The sequence below is a fragment of the Musca domestica genome, unplaced genomic scaffold (genome assembly GCF_030504385.1).
Source record: "Musca domestica strain aabys unplaced genomic scaffold, Musca_domestica.polishedcontigs.V.1.1 66, whole genome shotgun sequence".
Classification (NCBI taxonomy): domain Eukaryota; kingdom Metazoa; phylum Arthropoda; class Insecta; order Diptera; family Muscidae; genus Musca; species Musca domestica.
This window is the reverse complement of record NW_026712376.1, coordinates 3,936,941-3,955,281: the sequence shown is the minus strand read 5'-3', so window position 1 is coordinate 3,955,281 and position 18,341 is coordinate 3,936,941. Positions and strand designations below refer to the sequence as shown.

The following is an 18,341-nucleotide window of genomic DNA, read 5'->3' as shown; positions in this document are numbered from 1 at the left end:
GGTTTTGTCATACCGTTATTATATGCTCAACCTTGGAGCTACAGGACGAAATTCGTTTTAGGACATTCAGATGGGTCCATCTGACTGGTACGCACGCTAACTATCGAAAGGAGTATCCGATTTCTTTCATCTTCTACATCGATCGATTTCGGAAATGGACAATATTCATACACTCCTTTTAGTACCTCCCCCATAAAAGGTCAAAATTGTCTATTGATTCTCAAATAAGAGCGAGTATGCTTTACTCGTTTTCGATTACGGAAAGAAAAATTCTTATTCTTAATTCTTATACCGTTATTATACCCTTAGCCGCCTTATGGCTACAAAGGCGGCATATATCATTTGATACGGCCAAAATGTTCCTTATCAAAATAACGATTTTAGACCCTAGGTCTCTTTGGACGAAATTCAGGGCATTTGGAGTCTATCTAGCATTGCCCTTTTGTCTGATTGGTGCGCATGATAACTGTCGAAGGGAATATCCGACGTCGTCCAAAACTTAGTATACACTACTGTTATTATTTAATTTCGACCGAAGTAGAAGATATGCAATATCAGGGGTGAACTGATCCACAGAAGTTCAAATTTTATACTCCAGCCTAATATATTTTATTTGATACGTGCCTCATCAAAAAAACGGTTCTATCGGTATCTTTGGACGAAATCAGGGTATTTCGAGTCGATATTTCGGTGCTCAAAGAAAATAGTTGGCTCATAGAAAGAGAAAGGACCATCCAATTTTCTTGTATGGAGATTGGAGAAAATGGACCTCTCTGGTTGGTACGTATCTCCCTCAAAAGGGCTTAACTTTTTGATATGACGATATTCATAAAATGCGAAGTGAGCATTCGATTCTTCTCAAACTTGGCGCACATCCCAATATTTTTACCAACACATCCCAATATTTCTAACAACTACTTTTGGTCTCTCAAACACAAAGGGTAAAAATTTTGAATTTAACAAGCGAATCGAGTTTTCCAATTTTTTCAAACTTTGTATATCTTAATATTTTTGTCAACCATAGGCATAATGTGAATATGGGATATATCGGTACACTTCTTGTGGTACCTTCTCCACAAAGGGTAAATATTTTAACTAATTGTAACTCTCATAAAATGCGACAAATTTTCCTAGAGTTAGATTTAGTATAAATGGGTTGGGATAAATATATCCAATCTTTAGAGCGGCAGCACTCGGGATCTCTTAGCCACTCTACTCTTCAAGCACCCCATCTAGTATTTTTCACTCGTGAGTAAAGTCGAGGAAATCTGAGCTCTGATATTCTCTCTATAGATGACCTGGATATGGTCCATACAAGACCTTTTTTATACAAAAGACTTGGTAAAGGACTCTACGAAATATAGGAATTTTGTTTCGCACTGAGGAAAAGACTTTTATAGGATTTTCATCAGGGCCTTCGATCACCAGTAGATGACAACAGATATTTTCTTTGGTTCTGCAATTTACGCAAGTTTTATGCGATCCCTTATAAGAACTGTAAAAAAATCTCAACTCAATTTATTTACACTGTTTCCAGATACAATAATATAATCAAATAAACCGAAATAATAAAATATCTGATAGATTTTCTCGATGAATAACCATTTGATGCATTGTGTGTAAATTATTTTTAATTGCTTTCTTTACTAATAATACATTTAAATAATTAATTTTGTGTATTTATATGTATATTTTTGTTTCTGTACTAATTTGACTAATTTTTGTAGAATTTTTTTTCTATTGTTTTTTTTTCTAATCATTTGTAAATTTTGTTCATAACTCACTACTCACACATAAAAATGACAAAAAATCACCAATTATTTTGAAAACATTTTTCTATTTGTTTTTTTTTTTTTTTTTGGTTTTGAAGCACGTTACATACTATTTTATATGTTTTGTTATATTTTGTAAATAATTTTTGTCAGTTTTTTTATTTAAATATTTGTTTATTTAATATGTATGTAGAGGATTATTTAGCCCTTTTTTATTTTATTAAAGGCCTAATTCACAATCTCGATTGAAAACTTAAGGTAAAATACATGGAACGTTTTTTTTTACTGGCTTAGTCATCGGCTGGTGTGACCATTACTTCTGGTAACGCCAACACAAAGGGCCTAAGTTCGGAATAACCAAAACTATTATAAAACCGAAAAAGCATCCAGTTCATATTTCATATTTCGCAAATCCTATTATTTCTAATAAAACAAGATCTGCTATGAAGATGGGTTATAGAGGCCAATCCTTCTGGTACCTCCCCCCCCAAAGGGTCAACATTTTGAATACCCATCAAGCTTATAAAACGCGAAATTAACATCCGATTCCATTCAGACTTGGAACATCTCAATATTTCCATCAACACAAGATCTGTTATAAATATGCTAGAGATCGGACCATTTCTTCTGGTACCTACTCCACAAAGGACCAAAGTTTGATTAACTAAAACAATTATAAAATCCGAAATAAGCATCTGTTTCTCTTCAAATGTCACATAACCAAAACGATTATAAAATTCGAAATAAGCATCTGTTTCTCTTCAAATGTAACATATACCATTATTTCTACCCACACAAGATCAGATGTGAAGATGGGATATATCGGTACCTTCCCCTCAAAGGGTCAATATTTTGAATTACCATGAAGCTCATAAAACGCGAAATTAGCAATCCAATTCCATTCAGACTAAGTACAGCTCAATATTTTCATCAACACAAGATCTGTTATAAAGATGCTAGAAATTTTACCATTTCTTCTTCTACCTCCCCAACAAAGGGTCAAAGTTCGGAATAACCAGAACTATTATAAGATCCGGGATAAGCATTCAGTTCTCTTCATATTTCACACATCCTATTATTTTAACAAAAACAAGATCTGCTGTGAAGACGGGATATATCGGGTCACTCCTTCTGTTACCTTCCCCACAAATGTTGACCCCATTTTGAATTACCATGAAGCTCATAAAACGCGAAATTAGCAATACAATTCCATTCAGACTTGGCGTATCTCAATCTTTCCATCAACACAAGATCTGTTAGAAAGATAGTAGAGATCAGACCATTTCTTCTGATAATTTTTAACTTGTTTCTTTTACAAAGAAGCTAGCCGATAATTTATGCCAGTAAAAATAGCTGTTTAGGCAGCTGCACATTTAGGTCCTGTATCCGTGTGCCGATACGAAAAGGAATTCGAAAGAAAAATACCATTCCAAATAAATGTATATATTATTTTATTTTATTGAGTTCAATTCAAATTTTGAAAAACCTATTTGGTATGCTGTTTTTTTCTTTCACATTCATCATACATGTTTGATTTTATTCGATTTTGTGATTTCGGTCCTTTTGACTCGATGTTTTTGTGTCTCTGTATTATAAGGTGCCCCTGGGAGCATGTTTTGATTTTTTTGTTCTTTTTCATTATTCCCTTTGTTCCTTTTTATTTAATTTTGATTTGTAAAAGAACCTCTACCATAATGGTATAACCAACCTAGAGGGGCAGACCCGTCCATCCCCTATGTATGATGCTATAAAGATGTCGTATAGCTAACAAAAAAATGCACCATTTTAAGGCTAACAAATTTTTTACAACTAATTTTTTATGTTTCTTCAAAAACAAAAAAAAAAAGTATTTAAATTCTAATTAAGTTAACTACTAGTAATGAATATGGATGCTAATGAGATTTTTGTAGTATACCGAAATTGTAAAACTATAAATTAGGTGAATATCTATGAAATGGTAAAATGAAAATATCTCTCAATGGTGCAAAATTTATTTTTTTTTTTTTTTTAAATATTTAAATTAAATTTTAAGGTTTCTCTTGTTTTACATATTAGTTTTTTATCTAATCTTTAAAAATTTCTCAATTTTTTTTGTCATTTCGATTCATTTCTAAGGGAATAAGGAATTTTTTTCTCATTTTCCAAATACATTGTCATCTGCGCCAATGCTAAGCTCATTTGCAAAATTGTTTTAAAGCCTTGCTCTAAATAATAAAATTGTTTTTCGTAAAGCTGAGATGGAGCATAAGATCTGAAAATTTAAAAAGTAAATAATATTAATTTTTATGTTGTTATTAATATCTGTATATACCATATATAAGTCAATTACTTTATCAGGAACATTGTTAAGCCCCTCATAAATATGGCAAAGAAAAAAATTTAAAAAAAAATTAATATGGCAAAGAAAAATTTCCATTGGTCAATTACAATTAGTTTTAGGTGCGACAAGAGGTTCTTGAGAAGAGAGTTAGTTTCACTCATTACCTGATATATATGAGAAGTTATACAATTCGAAGACTTCCAGAGCAAGTAAAATTAGTTTTTAAAATGTTAAAACGTTTTGAAAATCCAAAAGGCTCAACTAAAAGCCCGATTACACATGGTGTTAGAGTCATATGTAAAGTGAGTTTTTCATAATTTTCATTTTTATAGCATACTTTAAGGAGCTCTCAACAATTTTTAAACTTAAAATAAACGAACTTGAAATAAAATATTTTAGCATATTTATATTAATTTATACTATGCTATGAAGCATTTAGTTTTATATCCTCCACCAAACTATGGAGGAGTTTTCATATAACTCACATATAATTGTACCTCCCCATGTTTGGTATTTTGATAATTTTCGCCTCAGTTTCCATCGGTTTAGCTTGAGACTTGTAGTTTATAATGGGTTGTTTTTCCTGTGTCTATATAATCGAACGCATAAAACGGTACATTCCCATATTCGATATTTTGATCATTTTGGCCTATGTTTCTAACGTAATCATAATGGGTTTACCAACTGTGGCAGAACATTGTCCATATAGGTTCATGTTATCCTATATCCACCATAAAGACTATTGAAAGACTATTTTTATAATATTTTAAATTGGTGGAGGATATTAAGAAGTTCGGGCCAGCTGAACTTAACTGCTTTTTTTACCCTCCAACATTCTATGGAGGGTATATTAACTTTGTCATTCCGTTTGTAACTCCTCGAAATACTCATGTCAGACCCAACGAAGAAAATATATTCTTGAGCAGTGTAAAATTTTAAGTCGATTTAGCGATATTCGTCTGTCTGTTTGTTGTAATCACGCTATCTTTCGAACGATTTGAGATACAAGTCTAAAATTTTGCACATTAGTGTATGCCAGTAGAGGGGTTCGTAAATGGGTCATGTCGGTCCACATTTTCGTATAGCCCCCCAATTTCGTATTGGACGATGTTAATGGGTACTAAAGCCTGTGACAAAAAATTGCGTTTGCAGTTCCACGTTTCGTATAGCCCCCATATAACGATACCTCCCAATATTCGGAATTTTTATGGTATTAAAGACTATAGAATAGAATTGTTTCAAATTTCGTATTTAAAGTTCGCAATGTGTACTACAGCCCATGACAAACATTTGAGTATACAGGTCGACCCCTTCCTATATAACGATACCTCCCAATATTCCTTATTTTGATGAATTTAGATACATTATTCACCGGAATTGTTTTTAGAAGTTTGTAATGGATACTTTAACCTATGGCAGAAAATTGTATATGCAGGTTCACGCCTTCGTATACCCCACATATAACGGTACCTCCGTTTTTTCGATATTTTGATAATATTAGCACATTACCCAATGGAATAGTTTTAAATTTCGTATTTGAAGGTCCTAGTGGGTACTACAGTCTATAACGAAAAGTTGTGTATGCAGGTCCTCGTCTTCGTATAGCCATGGTTCAGAAACGATTTTCATTTAAAGGGTATTTTTCGACGAATTTTTTTAAAAAGTTTTTCCAGTCCCTTCCAAATGGTGGAGGGGATTAAAAGTTCGGCCCGGTCGAACTTAGGTGCTTTTTTACTGATTTCTGGATACATTAATAGCTTTGGCAATGCACATAACTGATCTTCACTACAAAATCGACAATTCTGTTTATTTCTGGTTACCTCGTTGCGACAAAAATGAGCTTCGTCGCTAATCACAATTTTTTGATATATAGTGGATCTTCGGCCAACTTTCCAAGAACATTTTCCAAAAATTTTGCGTTGCAGTAGGTCTTTCGGCATTCTAAATGGGTTCACACCTAAGTTTTTCTGCAAAATTTTCTACATTTTTGAACAACATAGGCCCAATTGCTGCGAACTGCGAGGTTGTTCGTTTGTAAGACGATTCATGGTTAAAATATATACCAAACTGAAGTGTCAAACATCTTCAGTAAAACAAAACACGAAACGTGAGCGTGAGCTATTTAAACCAGTTTTGCCAAAAATATAATCGCAAAAATCACTCCTTAGTAATGTATAGCGTATATGCAGACCTTGAATTTGAAGAAGGAGTGAAACTCAGTCGAATTCGAGCGGAAGAGCTACTGGGAGCAGAAAAAAAAATCAAGTAAACTCAATTTTTCAATATTGCTTGAATGGGAGTTGAGCATGTTTTTCGCCTCATCCTTCATCTTCTCATTTTTTTGAAAGTTTTAAAATTGTTTGGATCTCCATTAAGTATGCTATAGAAATGTGAAAAAGTCACTTTACATATGACTCTACCATTCAATTCCTTATTAAGGTAACGTGATTAGAACAAACAGACAGATATCGCTAAATCGACTTAGAGTTTAACATTGTAGGAGGTAACGTGATTATTTCGAGCAGTTACATACATAAAGTTAATATGTCTCCTTAGAATGGTGGATGGTGTACAAAATGTGTGTATGGCGCCTAAAAGTATGCCATGAAAATGCTTAAGATAAATGTGGAAATTCCACTTTTCACATGACTCTAACATGATGTGTGTGAGCTTGCCTTAAGATTATAGATATTCCAACATAAGCTTAGCTGAAATCAGATTTAACAAAAATAAAAGTTGGGTTTATGAATAACCCTTTTAAAAATTGCTTTAAACTAGTCATACTATTCTTTATAATTTTGTAAATAAAAACTATGTACAAATATTACAATAATACTGATCTGTTTCAGAAACTGCAAGGATTTTGCCTTTTTTTGCGGAAAAAACTAAAAGTCGTCTATCGTAGTGAAAACTTTTATATTCTTGCCGTTCTGGAACAGACCCAATATATATACAAAATAATTGTCAACTATTTTTTTTTGCAACATCATCTATCTCCATCTTTAGCTTCAGTTTTCTTTGCTTCTGCCAAGCAATGATCGTTTATCTGCTGCTGTACAAAAAAAAATATTAAAAATTTATATCTTTTTGGGTTTTTATTAAAAAAAAAGACTTTAAAACAATTTTGTTGGGGAATTTTGGAAGTAAAATCGATAATTTGTTAACATTACAAAAATGAGTGTTGTGTCTGTCTCTGTTTTTATTGTCAAAGTGCGTTATTTTATTGTCAATTTTTTATATAAAATCATTTTATTTACATTTTCATAAAAGAGGGGTATTTGTAAAACTCATTGGCATTCATTTTAGTTTTAAGATTTTTTGTATTTGGAAAAATAATATACATAAAGAAAACGCTCTTCAAATCATAAATACATATGTACATAAATGCTACAGATGATGAGGTGAATCAATTTAAAATTTAATTATATTTTTATATTATATAAAGTTACACTGTATATTTTTGAAAACCATCCAATTCTAAATGCAAAATTTAGAGGTTATCCCAAGTCAAAGTAAGCATAATTGCCTGTTTCGTTTCAGTAATATAGAAATAAAGTATAAAAATGTTTTCAAAAGTTACAGGGAAAATCCAGCAAATTATGAAAGTAAAGTCGAAAAGCTGAAGACATGTCTTTTTTCAAATATGGTTGAAAACTCCCTTTAAACGAGATCGTAAGAAGTTAAAATATTTTACAAAATTATTTGTCATGAAATTCTACTATAGGTCCTAGAAGACACCAATGGTCTAAATTTTTCTTAAAATTTTAGGGTAAAAGCCGTACTTTGTGTGAGTTTTTGCAAAAATCTCCAAAAAGCACAATTTTAAAAGGATAACGTCAAATGTCACTATAAGTCATCAAAGACAAGAAATTTCTATTTCCATTATTTCCTAAAAAAATATTGGCATCATAGTTACCAAAAAAACCAAAAATATTTCGTATTTTTATACCGGATATGTTTCTTCTGATTTGTTGTTTAGGTCCCTCACATTCGTAATATGTACTCCACAAGAATGATATTTGGTACCAGATATCAGATACTGCCCAGAAATACCTCGGATCTAATTTGGATATAGCTCCCATATATATTTTCAACCGATTTCTGGTTAATTGTGCACCATATTTCCAATATCAGTCCAAATGATCTGTATTTTGGCACATCCGACCGAATTCAGTCTAGAAGCAAGTACATCAAATTTTGAGACAATAGGTTCATATATAGCTATAGCTCCCATGTATATGTTTCATCCGATTTGGTCTATAAGACAACAATGATATTGGTACCAGATATCTTATAAAGCTCGGAAATACATACAATACAATACACAAATGGGGGGACGTGTTGCTGGATAAGTAATTTTTTGTCATAGGCTGTACTAACGATTTCGAAATTTGACACAATTCCGGTGAATAATGTCGCTAATATCATCAAAATACCGAATATCAGGAGGTACCGTTGTATGAGGGCTATACTAAGACGTGGATCTGCATAGACAATTTTCCGTCATAGATTGTAGTATCCATTACGAACTTAAAATACGAAATTTGATGCAATACCGGTGAATAATGCCGTGACAATCCTGGAAATACCGAATATCTAAGGGTAGCGTTATATGGGTGCTATACTAAAACGTAGACCTATATAGACAATTTCCAATCTTCCACAGGGTAAAGTACTCAGAAGAAAATCCTTGTGTGCATTTTCAGACTATTCCATTGAAAAATGTGGCTAAAATCATCAAAATACCGAATATCGCGGGGCACCATTGTATGGGGGCTATACTATATCGTGGACCTATATAGACAATTTTCTTTCAGGGGGGTAAAGAACTCACAGAGAACTCCCCGTGTAGAATTTCAGACAATTCCATTGAAAAATGTGGCTAAAATCATTAACATACCGAATATTGGGAGGTTCCGTTATATTAAGGCTTTACGATATAGCGCATCTATGTAAAAACAATTCTTTTTCAGGGTGTAAAGTAGTCACGAAGAACTCCTTGTGCAGAATTTCAAACAATGCCATTGAAAATTTGGTTAAAATCATCAAAATACCAAATATAGGGGGATGCATTTATATGGGGGCTATTCGATATCGTGGACCGATATAGCCCATCTTCGAACTTGACCTGCCTGCAGACAAAAGACGGACCAAATTGTAGCTTCCTATTTTTATTCGTTTCCGCTCTAGCGTGATTACAACAGACGGACGGACGGGCAAGGCTAAATCGTCTTAGAATTTTACGCTAATCAAGAGTATATATACTTCGCTGGGTCTAAAATTGTTACTTCGATGAGTTACAAATGGAATGACGGAGGTATAAAAAGGTCGTTTTCGTGTTAGAGAAATATATAAGCTGACTTTTTCCACATTTGTCTTTGGTATATTTATAGCATACTTTTGGGGCGCTCTAGTTTTATTTAAAAAAAGTCACTGAGAACCTTGCCTAGAAAATAGTGAAGCATAATTATCGCATTTTTTGTCTGAGCTGAGAAATTGTTATGACATAATACCAAAAATCAAACTTTAGCACTATTATAGCATACTTTTGGCGCTCCCTGTTTTAAAAGTACCAAAAAAAAGTCGTATTTCAGTACCGGCATTTAACATTACAGTAGTAGTTACTGGAAGCCAACAAAACTCATTTAAATTTGACTCCCACCTGTTGTGTAATCTGGCCTTAACCAAAGGACTTTAGTAGCAACATAATGTAATAATACAATCAACTTCAAAATAATTTTGAACATGTCATATATTTTTTCTACTTTTACTTAATATTCACTACAAAATTTTTTGAAATTCTGTAAACATCATCTGTGGCATTTGCAATAACAAATGATTTGAAAAGCGTTCAAACATTTCATTTCTTATTTTTTTTTTATTTCATTTTATTTTGTAATTAGTGCTATAAATTTGTTTATAGCTTAGAAATGCTTTCAAAAAACAATACATATAATAATATTTTTACATTTCCATCTTTTTTTTTTTCTACCTTTAATTTAGAATCGTAATACGGAAAATCTTGGTACACCCGGTACACGCACCAGCAGTGTTTTACCCGATTTGCTTAGTCAAGCTTCGCCAGCAACTCCGCCACGTCACGACAAATCATCCAGTGAAGAGGTAAGTGAATTCGTTGCTTTTGCCAACATTTCTCGCTACATTTTTTATTTAATTTTTAGTATTCACTTAAAGTAATTCGAAAATTAGTTGGATAATTTGTTTATTCTTGTATAATTTATTATAATACACACATACGTAATACATAATGCCTTAAACAGATTATATTACATATTCGCTACATACATATAAGTTATCATTGTGTTTTGTCAATTTTGTTTATCCGTTCCTAGTTGAGATTTGATTTAAATTAATTATTATTTTCGTTGTTGCATTTTCACTTAAAAAAATAATACAATTCAAAACATTTATAACAAAATTGTTGCAACAAATCAATGTTGTGACAATGGCATTCAGTCTATTGTCCCTCCCCCCAACAAACTGTGTTTGTCTGATTCAGTCATTTCCTTCATTCATATGTGCCACCCAAAATGTGGAAGTCAATTATTATTATTACTACTATTTTAGTTTGTCTCTGTTAACTGTGTTATAAGTTTTATTCCGTTTCATTTTTATATTTGTTGTTGCTTTTTTCATTTTCAATATTCACATAATTCCCCCTGTCCCCAGTCAGTTATTTACTAATTTAATTCATTTTAATACAAATCCTTATTATTTTTTATATTTTTAAATAATTAGAAAACATTGAGGTATGGGGTTTTTTGAGAGCCTTAAGATAATACTAGATTTAATTCAAAATTTTGTAACTAATTTCAAACACAAACTGCTGTATGGTGTTGTGGTTTTTTTAAGCAAATTTCATATCAACAAAACACATACACAGGCAACTATCACCTAGGATACAAAAAAAAACACTTTTTAGGGAAATTAAACTAATATTTCTATAGGAACATTAGAATTGTATTTCAAATGTATAGATTTTTTATTTTAATTGTTAATCAGCAAGACTTTTTTGGGCGGTCAAAATGTAAAGAGGTTTACTTTTAGAAAATCAAACTTTTCGACTCTATTGAAAGAAGGTATTTATCTGAGGCCCATTTTCCATATTGGAAAAGCTGGAATAAATACATAGAAATAATGGAATAGAAAGAATTTTATTTCAATTACAAACTAATTAAGGCATTTTGAGGGATAGAGCAAATATCTAAGTGAATTCATACGACGTTATAATTTAACTTTTTTTTAAGAACAAGTCTTTTATCCACAGAAGTCCTGTAAAAGGTCTTGCAGTCGTAGAAGATCTGTGAAAAGATTTCTCAATCTAACGAAGATCTGTAAAAGATTTATCATCGATAAAACCCCCCACACAACACTTTCGTTCGCAGATTCACTGTAAAAGGTTTCTCTACATGGATGATCTGTAAAAAGTTTTTCTTTCTCCAAGAAGCCTTATAAATAATATTCTCCCCCTAAAAAAAACCTTAAGAAAGTCTTCTGTCCATAGAAGACCTGCATAAGGTATTGGCTGCATAATTCTCTCCATAGAATACATAGAACATATCCATAAAATGTCTTCTTTCCATAGAAGATCCGCAAGAGTCTATTTAAAGGCTGAAAGATTTTCATAAAAAAACATAAAACTAAAAAAAGTAAGAAAGCTGTAAGTTTGGCCGAGCCGAACTTTGAATACCCTCAACCATTTGAAACGAAATTCGCATTTTTCAAAAAAATGAAAACCATTAAAAATGTTGTTAACATTTTAAAAATAACGAATGTAACCGTTATATTAGGGTCTGTACGACGTGAACCGTCATAGGCAACTTTTGTCATAAGCCATTACAATATTATACAAATGCGAAAGTTGAAAAAATTCGGTGAATAATGTAGCTTAAATCATCAAAATGCCGAATGCGAGGTACCATTATATGGGGGCTATACCAAAACGTGGACCTGCACAGACAATTTTTTGTCATAGGCTGTAGTTTCCACTACGAACATCAAATACAAAATCTGAAACAATTCCGGTGTATAATGTCGCTAAAATTATACAAATACCGAATATAGGGAGGTATCGTTATATGGGGGCTATACGAAGACATGGACCTGGTTGTAGTATCTATTACGAACTTCAACTACTAAATTTGAAACAATTTGAAACATCAAAATGCCGAATATTGGGAGGTACCGTTGTGTGGGGGCTATACGAAGACATGGACCTGCATGCGCGACTTTTTCGTCATAAGCTGTATTACCTATTGCGAACTTTAAATATGAAATTTGAAATGATTCCGGTAAAAATATCGCTAAAATCATATAAATACCGAATATTGGGAGGTCCCGTTATAAAAGGGGGCTACACCAAAACATGGACCCATGTAGACAACTTTCTGTCATAGTATCCATTTCGTAGTTTAAATACAAAATTTATAACAATTCCGGTTTATCATCAAAATACCGAAAAATGGGAAGTCCCGTTATAAGGGAGCTATGTGAAAACGTAGACCTACATGACCCATTTACGAACTTAACCTGCCTTCTGACAAAATTCACATGTGTCCAAAGTCTCTTTTAGCCTTCTATCTCAATTCGTTCATTCGGCCATCCCTAAATCGGCTTAGATAAAATTCAAGAATATATGTAATTTGTTGGGTCTGACATGAGTATTTCAATAGTGTGGTGGAGGGTATAAAAAATCATGAAAATTTTTTTTTTCAATTGATAATACGGTTCATATAGTTTAATGTTTGAAGAATATTTCATGCAAATGATGACCGCGACTGCGCCCCAAATGGGCTCAGTCCAATTTTGGCATACTCTTTCCAACATCTCGGCCAACATCACTGGTTCAATATTGTCTTCCTATGCGTCAATTGAAGCGGGCCCGTCTATAAAGAAGACCATAACCTGGGTTATTCAAAGAAGGTCTCATTATTATTTTTTTATTCTTATTTCTTAGACAGGGTTTCCTTTTTTTAAGTAGCCTATTTATGTGCCATTTATCTTTTTATTTTTATATTGTAGTTACAATTTCTACTGGTAGATTATATTTTTATTAATTTTTAGAAAATAAATGTATATTTTCTTAATATTTTTCAAGTTAGAAATTATGCATATATTTTGAGTTTATTTTTCGTATTTTGTATTGTCATTTTATAATATCTATATTAATAATATTAATAACAACAACAACAACAAAATCCAAACATATATAAACCAAAAACAAATATTTTTCTTCATATCCATTGTGCTTTGTCTTTCCGCGACGTTTTCTTTTCTGTGAGCTGATGGCCACTGTATGAATTTTCAATATTCAATTAGGCAAATTTACCTAACAATCACAAACAAATTGTAAGTATAAAACAAATAAATCAATAAAAAATTTAAAAAATAACAAACTGAAATTCTTAAAATTTTAAAATCAAAAACACTCTCATTTTGATTAGCTTAGTTTAAGATCGTCTCCTATATACTTACTTTTATAGACCAATAAAACCAAACCAAAAAAAAAAACGCTCCGAACCAATCATTTCTTGTAAATTCCATACTATATACGCATACATATAAATATTCTCTCTCTCTATTTTGTCTTTCACTCACCTGCTATAACGATTACATTTCGTTTTGTTTCAAGAATAAAATGCTATAAACACAAATTGAGAATGGTCAACAAACTTAGGCAAAAATTGAACTATGAATTGAATTAATGTGTTTATAGTAATTGAAACTCAAATATAACTTGAATTTATCAGTCATAATTAATATCAAGGACTTAATGTGTGTATAGCTGGCCTCTAATCGTATAAAGTATTTCTAAACAACATGTCTAAAAGTATATCCTTTTTTTTTTTTTTGTTCACAATAGTGTATAATGATTTCTTTTGTATGTAATTTAGTATTTTTTCTATTTTGTAATATATGTTAAAATATGATCAAAAAAATTAACATCTGTATATTTTTCTAATTTGTTATTTCGCAATTCTCTACACCATTTCTAGGTGCTACGAAAGAAATTTCATTAATTTTCGTATTGGAAATAATTCGAAGATTTGTATGCCCACCAATATATTGTTCAAAAATAATTATATTAAATATTATCTAGCAAAATATAAAACTAGATAAAGAAAGAAAACAACTATAGAGTTTTCTGTGACCTTAATATCAAATTTCAGAAATGTAACTCTGCTATTTCCCCATTATTAAATTATGGTACTAAATTTAGTACAATTTTAGTACGCATATCGAAAAATGAGCTTCTCTCATTCCCAGATGCCAACAGAGACCTCAATACCAAATTTCGGGATTCCAGCACCATTCCTTCAGCCAGCACTAAATTTAGTATCAAATAGTACTTTTCGTACAAATATAGGACATATTTCCCAACCACAGATACCATCAGAAATCTATGTATCACATCTCAGAATGTTATCTATATCCCTTCACCCAATAATAAATATAGTACCATTCAGTTTTTTTCGTACAATTATAGTACACATTTTCAAAACCACCTCAAATGTACTTTCCAGGCTTGATTATCATCCCGAATTTTATGTGCTTAGCTCTATTCGTTCACATAATACCAAATTGGTACAGTTTTAGATGTTCAGTACCATTTTAGAATTTTTCGAATATTTAAAACCTTTTGGTACATTTATCGTGCACTCCATCAGTGACTCCCATTCCAACTTTCTTCCTTCTTTTTCCAAAATCTAGGTCATTTCGTTTATACAGTACAAAGTATTTACTACGCTACAATACTGACTCTCGTGCAAAATTTAGTTTAAACGTTGATTCTCTCTCAGTCAGTTATTTCCACTGCTCTCATACATACATAGATTACGATGTGCTCACTTTTGAGATGAGATCCAGAAGGAATGAGACGACATGGTTAATACGCCCCATAATAAAGGCCCGACTACACATAATGTCAGAATCATATAAAAATGAATTTCTTTTTTCACAATTATTTGCAGCATTTTTATTATAGCATACTTTTAGACGCTCCCCTGATTTTTTTATCTAAAAAGAAATTATTTTTATATTTTAGCATAAAAAGAATATTTCATGCAAATGTAAATCACGACTACGATTCAGACGGTCCATCCCTTATTCCAATTTTGACATACTTTTTACAACATTTCGTCCGGTCTGCCAATGCGTTAATAGAAGACATGTTCTATTACATAGCCTCACAAAAATATTCTGAAGACGCTAAATAGCAATATCTATGTGGACCGGCCAAAAACATGAAATAAAATGTTCGCCTAAACGCCACTCAATAAGTCCATTGTTACGAGTGCTGTGTGGCATGTGGCACCGTCTTGTTGAAACCACATGTCATGCCAGTCAAACTTCTGCAAATTTTGGGCAAAAAAAAGTTGGATATCATCCCACAGTAGCGCTCATCATTCACAGTTATGTTGCGATTCGCAGCATATTTGAAGAAGTATGATCCAAAATTAACTCTAGGCCATAAACCGCACTAAACTGGAACTTTTTCAGACTGCATTGGTAGCTTTTGTAATGTTGCTGGCTGGTCTCCTCTCCAAAATCGACAATTATGCTTATTACGTACGTAATGAAAAAGACGTTCATTGACATTTGGAAAACTGGTTTTTGGTTTTCTTTGAAACCCTTCCCCTATCAGTATATTACTCGTCTATACTTTCCCTCGACAATTTGAATGAAAGTCTCCGTAGATATCCTGAAATGGTGGAAATATAATTATTTAATAAAAAATATGTTCGTGTGTGTATTAGTATAGAATTTTAAGTCTATTGTATTGTCTTAAATTGATATGATATGAATAAAATAATTTGTATGATATGCTATGTAAAAAATTGAAATTACGTAATAATAAATTGTATCTTTGTTTGTGTAAAAATGATCGGTAGGAGAAAAGAAAAACTAATCACTAATGGTTCATACGTTCAAATCATCATCAGTTTTTGTATATATATGTACATACTTTGTTAATGTTATCATCGTCGTCATCATATCACCTCATGCAGAGTGTTAGTATTTTACTATCATTATTTCGTCTTTCATTATTTTGTCAGATTTGCGCTTAGGAATGAATAAAACGTTCATGTTCTGATTCTCTCTTCCTTGACTTTTATATTTGATACACTTCTTTATTTCAATCGCGCTTTGAATTTCGAAAATAATGTTAAAATATGCTAGTCCAGGTTAAACAGGATGTTTACATTAATATAAATAAAAGCCTTACAGATAGAGGGTATAAAAACGTAGTTCTAACCGATTAAAATGACTTAAATAACAGCCGTAGGAAAATAAGACTCAATATTTTCCATATCTAGATTAGGTTGGTTGATCAAATGCTAAATTTTTCAAAGATTGTAAGACAAAATTCCAACTAGTTCCAGAGTTATAACATCATTAAACAGAAGACTCAGTTCGGAGTCTATGACCCAACCAATTATGAGTACTATATAGCTTAGTTGAAATAAAATCGATAATATTAAGACTTATATGGTTGTGTGGTTACATTTCCTTTTCTTCAAAAGCTCCCTTTAAACAGGATCGCTACAATATTCGAAAAAATCATTTCTCATAAAATTCTACTAAAGGTCCTAGAAGACGTCTTTTTAGATGCGTTTGATCTCTGGATAAAATACTCAGCTGAAGTATTTGATAAGTGATATTTTTATCCAATTTTTTGTTACAATGGAAAAACGAAGTATGTACTGGTCTTGCTTTACCCAATGCAAATTTCAGATCCAAAAACTTATATCGAAAAGGTAATAAAAAAATCAAGCAAAAACAAGTAAAAAAGCATTTAAGTCTTGGCCGAACTTTTCATACCCTTCACCATTTGGAAGCAACTTGAAAATTTTCAAAAAAAAAAAAAAAAAATACGAAAAATACCGTTAAACTTTTATACGGGGCTATACGAAGACGTGGCAGACAGGCATAGGCTGTAGTACCCATTACAAACTTCGAATACGAAATTTGAAACAATTCGGGTAAATAATGTCGCTAAAATTATCAAAATACCGAATATAGAGAGGTACTGATATATCGCGACTGCACGAAGACCTGGACCTGCATACCCAATTTTCTCTCACAGGTTGTAGTACCTATTAGGAACTTCAAATACGAAATTTCAAACAAATTCGGTGAATATTGTATATATATATGGGGCCTATACGAAGACCTTGACCTGAATAGAAAATTTTTTGTCATAGACCGAAGTTCCCATTGTGAACTCTAAATACGACATATTAAAAAACTCCGGTGAATAATGTAACTAAAGTCGTAAAAACACCGAATATTGGGAGGTACCGTTACATAGGGGCTATACGAAGACGTGGATCTGCATACGCAATTGTTTGTCATAGGCTGTAGTACCCATTACAAACTTCGAATACGAAATTTGAAACAATTCGGGTAAATAATGTCGCTAAAATCATCAAAATACCAAAAATTGGGAGGCACCGTTAAATAGAGGCAATATGAAAACATAGTTCTGTATACGCAATTGTTTGTCATAGGCTGTAGTACCCATTACGAATTCTAAATTCAGAATTGGAAACAGCTCCGGTGAATAATGTCCCTAAAATCGTCAAAATCTCGAATATCGTGGGTACCGTTTTACGCGGGCTATGCGATATCGTGGACCTTTTATAGACATTTCTCTTCCAGGGGGTAAAGTGCTTAGAAAGAAGTTCTAGTATAAATTTTTAGACAATTCCATTAAAATATGTAGCTACAATCATCAAAATACCGAATATTGCGGGGATACCGTTATATGGGGGCAATAGGATATCGTGGACTTGTAGACATTTCTCTTCTAGGGGTAAATTACACAAAGGGAACTCCTTGTGTTTATTTTTAGCCAATTTAATTTAAAAATGTGTCTGAAATCATCAAAATTCGGGATATAGGGCGGTACCGTTAGATGAGGCATATACGATATCGTAGACCAATATAGACAAAGTACTCGGAAGGAACTCCTTTTGTGGCTTTTCAGACAATTCAGACGGAAATGGAATGGCGAACTTAATATACCCTCCATACTATGTCTGGTGGAGGGTATAAAAAATTAACAAATGATATTCGCCTTAACAAAAAAAAAAATATGCACACACTTTTACATACATACATACATACATAATTAAGTAGTTACATACATACTTAACAAATATCAAAATATATATCTCCAAAACGTTTTCAGAACAACCACACACATTCACTCCTATATCAATTGT

The 18,341-nt window shown here is 32.1% G+C and overlaps 1 protein-coding gene across 18 annotated transcripts in view; it reads left to right on the top strand.

Moving 5' to 3' along the window:
- LOC101897554 (serine/threonine-protein kinase mig-15) overlaps window positions 1-18,341 on the top strand; it is a 137,253-nt gene that overhangs the window by 109,810 nt on the left and 9,102 nt on the right. For 13 of the 18 annotated variants that reach the window (XM_059129683.1, XM_059129688.1, XM_059129687.1 and 10 more), the window contains 2 exons: window positions 10,096-10,215; window positions 13,432-13,461. In XM_059129683.1, the coding sequence (XP_058985666.1) occupies window positions 10,096-10,215; window positions 13,432-13,461 (150 nt within the window). The remainder of the gene's footprint in view (window positions 1-10,095; window positions 10,216-13,431; window positions 13,462-18,341) is intronic. The other 5 variants (XM_059129690.1, XM_059129686.1, XM_059129693.1 and 2 more) reach the window with 1 other exon arrangement.